Source organism: Polyodon spathula, chromosome 8, assembly GCF_017654505.1.
Source record: "Polyodon spathula isolate WHYD16114869_AA chromosome 8, ASM1765450v1, whole genome shotgun sequence".
Classification (NCBI taxonomy): Eukaryota; Metazoa; Chordata; class Actinopteri; order Acipenseriformes; family Polyodontidae; genus Polyodon; species Polyodon spathula.
Genome location: NC_054541.1, coordinates 29,739,322 through 29,744,595, shown reverse-complemented (window position 1 = coordinate 29,744,595; position 5,274 = coordinate 29,739,322). Strand labels below are relative to the sequence as shown.

The 5,274-nt window shown below is 37.5% G+C and overlaps 1 protein-coding gene across 1 annotated transcript; it reads right to left on the bottom strand.

Annotated features, from left to right (window-relative positions):
- Positions 1–373: 373 nt before the first annotated feature.
- Positions 374–3,872, bottom strand: LOC121319747 (serine/threonine-protein kinase pim-3-like). The gene is made up of 6 exons (XM_041257516.1): positions 3,177–3,872; positions 2,875–2,984; positions 2,704–2,754; positions 2,098–2,461; positions 921–1,097; positions 374–708 (listed from the first exon to the last, which is right to left on the bottom strand). Exons 1-6 carry the CDS (start codon positions 3,262–3,264, stop codon positions 524–526), a joined length of 975 nt encoding a protein of 324 aa, XP_041113450.1. The 5' UTR covers positions 3,265–3,872; the 3' UTR covers positions 374–523.
- Between the last annotated feature and the right edge of the window lie 1,402 nt (positions 3,873–5,274).

Sequence of the window (5,274 nt, the reverse complement as noted above, 5' to 3'; positions counted from 1 at the left end):
CACAACAGGGGCTAAGAACGCCCAAGGAGGGCAAGTCCCTCTGTGCACTAAAAACATGCAGTAGTGCCAAATGATAAAAGCCCCACTCAAGCAGCTTTCAAAAAGGCACTCAAAAGCAAAATAAAAAAAAAAAAAAATAATAATAATAAACTAGTCCAGGCTCTATGAGAGCAAAGTGTGCATTTACATTTGGAGGTCACCACATTAATAAATAAGGTCAGTCTTACCAAAAAACAAAGCACTGGCCTGCGGCTCTCAAACATTAATGTTCCCAACAAGGAAATTAAATAAGAATAATTATAATAAAAATAAAGTTTAAGTTTGCAGCAGAAACCAGCAAGTAATATAATTCATTTATATATATATATATATGTATTCATATATATTCTTCCCCTCAATGAAAGGTTCAGATTGGCAGACATTAAAGTAAACTAAGCTTTCTATTCCCTCCCACAACTTGGCAGCAAAGCCACAGTGTCCTTGGATTGTGGCTCCCCTTCCATTACAAGGTCATTCAAGGGCTTCAAAGACTCTCCTTGCTTGAACTTGTGCTGGATGCTTCAGTGTCAATGGTTCTCAGCCTAATGTCACAGTCCTCCGTTTTGACAGTTTCAGATTTACGCATCCACTGGTGGTCAAAGATCTGTTCCAGTGTTGGTCTGTCAGAAGGCCTTAATGAAAGGCACCACTTGAGTAAATGCTGGCATTCTATATTAAAAAAAAAAAGAAAAGCAAGAGATGAATATTTAAAATAATGATGAGGATTAGTATTTTATTCAACTATGTTTGACTGGTATGAGTGGATGCTTAGTACATTTCAATCAGTAAATACAGTTGTTAACTATGCCCTTTAACCATCAAAAGAATACAATTAAAGCCACAGAGGGAGAAGGTGGGTTGAATGCGTGTGTCATGCATACCAGATGAAATTCTCCTCCTGAAGTACAAATGCCCCCTCAGGATCTCCTCGTCTTGTTCAAAGGGGATGTCTCCACAGACCATGTCATACAGCAGCACTCCCAAAGACCACACTGTTGCAGACCTCCCGTGGTATCTGTGATAACGGATCCATTCTGGAGGACTATAAACTCGTGTGCCTGCAAATAACAAATTCATTGGCAAAATTGTATCTTGACCAATATAAGAACTACATTATAATAAAAGTAAAATGTTTCTTGGGTCCAGTTTAACATATTACACCTGCCGAGTGTATGTATTAAGCTTAGAATGCTGCATTGCATAACATTCCCTAGGATCAGCTGACTGTTTACAAACTGCAACCTACTCCCTTTTATGTCCACGTTGCAACTGCAGTAATTACATACCAAAAATAAACATACAAGGATAGAACACACGGTTGGACTGTCTGCAATACAACCGCTGATTAGCTTTGCAATCTAGCGCCGATCCCCCCCCCCCCTCCAGTCTGAATAACCTTTCAACCGCTCCACTTAGTAAACAAAGACGCCTTTCTCTCCTTTCCACAGGGATTTAAAAGAGCCCTCTCCCCCTCCCCCAAGGGAACATGGGTATCTTGGATACCAAACAAAAACAGGAATATGTGATGCGGGCAATCACGTGGACTCGGGACTCGGGTTTCACAACAAACAGATGTTACGTGGCAGATCGCTTGGTTGCATTTACATAACATGTTTTAAATAAATGTTCTCATTCCGTCTTCTGCATTTGTTAAAGATTGCATTCAATATGAATACATTATATTTAGTTTAGTACTCATTTCTGGAATTAATAAAATAATAATAAATATGACGGGGTAAAAAAAAAACAAAAAAACATGCACTTTTCACATAATATTGTATTAAATGAAAATAGAATCAATTAGTGAGATAAAGTGAAATACCTAGAAACGCTGTTACTATATTATTTTAAAAATATCGCCCCCTAGGAAAGCCCTGAAAAGGGCATGGATCAAAACACTGCTGCGTCATTATTCAGGGAACACCGCTATGCCTCTGACGAACAACAAAACATAAATTCGTAAAATCAGAAATACATAAACACACTATCATACCAACACTGCAACATCGAGATCCGAGCAAGCAAATATAAATTAAACATATAACACGTAATACATACCGTCAAAGTCTGTGTATACCGTGTCCTTAAGAACAGCTCCAGATCCGAAATCAATAAGTTTGAGTTCGCCACTCCTTAGGTCCACAAGCAGATTTTCATCTTTGATGTCTCTGTGGACCACTCCACAACTGTAGCAGTGCCGAACAGACTCCAGGACCTGGCGGAAAAAACCCCTGGCCGTCTCTTCATCCAAAGCGCCCTTCTCGGTTATGAAATCAAACAAATCCTTCACCAGCTCGGGTCTCTCCATGACAATCAGCCATCCATCGGGTCTTTCATACCAATCCAAGAGCTTGATCACCCCTTTAAATCCAGAGCCAACTTTCTTTAGGAGCAAAATCTCCAGCGGGACCACCACGCCATTCTGTAATGACAATTTAAAACATCGTTTAGCACATATGTCAATTTAGGAGGAAAAAAAAATAAAAAAAAAAAAAACCTAAATATTGGTAAAAACTGCAACAGTCAAAATACACTAACTTAAAAGCATATAAATAGTGTCTCATATCTTGTAAAGCACTTTGTGGTGGTGGTCCACTATGAAAGGCGCTATATAAAACTAAAAAATTACTATCATTATTATTAAAAATAAATCCGGCTACTTACTGTGGTTCCCCACTCGGTGACCCTTTCCTTTGCCACATGTTTAACAGCAACCTGTAAGACAAACACAGATAATCTAACTAATATATATTATGTTATATATATTATATATATTTCAGAATAATATATAATATTGGTATATATATATATAGAATAATTAAATATTGGTCTTACCGGCAGCCCATCCGAGATCCTGCTACCGGCGTACACTGTCCCGAATCCGCCGCTTCCCAAAACAGACCCCACTTGATAAACCTTATCAAATGACTCCTTCTCGACTTTCACTATAAAAAATATAAATACATACTTTGTGTGAAATCAAAGTCAAAACAATACATTCGTTTACAGTAGTTTAAGCTTTTGAAATACCGTAACACGGTTTTCCCAATGCATCGCTCACAGCACTACACATTTGCAAAATTGGGAGTTCCCTTTCAATACTGTTTAATGCATTATATACAACATTATGCCCATACCTGGTTGGAGCTGTATTTTCACCGGTATATGATCCATGCCGGTCGGGGTGCAAATATGAGCCAGAGAGCCAAACTTAGACAGCAACATATTCTAGCAAACGTTTAGCCCAGTGAAATATTCCTTACTTATTTGGAAGCAAAATGTAACCAATGCAAGCAAATTCAGGTCAAGTAAAATGTCAGTCTCCTCGTTTGACGCAGACAAATTATGTGATCCTACTAATGCAAACCAGCTCTGCAAAGGCAACCACGATAGAGCCGTCTGGAAATACACTGTAAACCGTCGAAATGTTTATACTGTCTTCTTTAATTTGTGTTACACTTATAATCAGCTTCTTCTCTGCTTTGGCGACAGAACGCACTAGTCCACGCAAATATTAATCGACCCAAATCAAAGCCTATGAACCAGCATTACGTGTAAAACATAATAAACACACCGACATCACTCCTCTTATTACACTCTCTTCAGTTCTGAACTCAATTGAGGTCGATCCTACTTCTTAACTCCAATATTTTGACGCGTGGAGGGGGCGGATATATTCCTCCGCCCTACAAACTAGTCTTAACCTTTACTTAAAAACATCTACTGCCTGCATGAAAAATGTACTATAACTAGAAATGTCGAAACATATTAAAAATGTAAAACTAGCTTTTTAGTTTTTTTTGTATAAAATATATTTGTAAATAAAGGCACTACTTTAACATAGTACGAGACGCCCAAGGATTTCATGTCTGAAGGCTTTGCATTGCGTTTCATTAGCGAAATAGAACAATAATTTGCATAATTGTGTGATTCAAACCAATCAAGTTACTTCAATACAAGCTGTATTATGGACACAGACCAATTGTAATTGTTAAATTACCATAGTGGCTCAGGAGGCTGAGTGCACGTGGCGGGAATTCCGAGACGCACCTTTTTTTCTGCAGCTCTGCAGAGGTCTGTTTAAAGAAGCAGTACATACATACAAGGCAGAAATGCAGACTTCTGACCTGATGACAAAAAAATATATACAAAAACAGAACAAAACACAAAACAAACAAACAAAAAAAAAACACGTTACATTATAGATGCATACTACCGACTTTTTCCATCCAGTTTGAAAGCTGTACAGACTATGCTACATACTGTATACACAAGATACATGGATTACCTTGATGTGTATAAATACATTGGTTTATTTTGCATTTCTTGTGCTCAAGACATATTTTGTTGGTAATAATAAACATCACTATTTTGTTATATGTGTAAAAAACACGTATGTGTATCCTTATAAGAACATTCCACTATTGAAAATTGCATACAGTACATAAGGAAGCAGAGAATAAATTCACTATATGTAAGGGTGTGGCATCAAATGTACTAAATATACACACGTTCTGGGAAGAACCACTGCATATTAAAAGACTAAATATTTTAGCATAGTGCAATGCGTTGACATTTCTCATTGTAGCATGTATGTACTGATAACTGCCAATAGAGGGGGCTAAGTTAACAAGAAACCCATCGTTATTCTAGCGTTTTCAGGCGGAATACGTTTACTGCAGTACCCACAGGGGTGAAACAACAAAAGTGCTTTATTGAGATGCTGCCTATATCAGCCATGTGCAGCTTTCTGGAATACTATATGATAAAAAAAAGTACAGGGTTGGGTTTTCACCCCTTGTCCTCAAGTACCCACAACAGTACAGGTTTTCTTTTCAATGAGTTAAATATCTGTTTAAACTTGCATTGTGCACATAAGGCAGCACTTACAGCCTTCCTCTAAGACTTCAAACACTGTCACAGCGACCAATCTATGATGACCAAATGATTGCTATACAGACTAAAAAAAGAACTGATTGAAACAAACAAAACAAACAAACAAAAAAATAGACGACTTATGGTTCTTTATGGTTAAAAACGTTGATACTGGATATTTCCAATTCCACTGAAAAACCAAATATTACAAAGGAAGTCTCTTATCATTAGACTACCGGTAGTACTGTGAAATCGGCAGGGTTGCCAGCCCTCTAGAAACATATGCTATATATACTATAAGAGCGATTTGTTTTCAAATAACATTTCTAAATGGTTTGCTCATTCAGGGTATTCAAAACA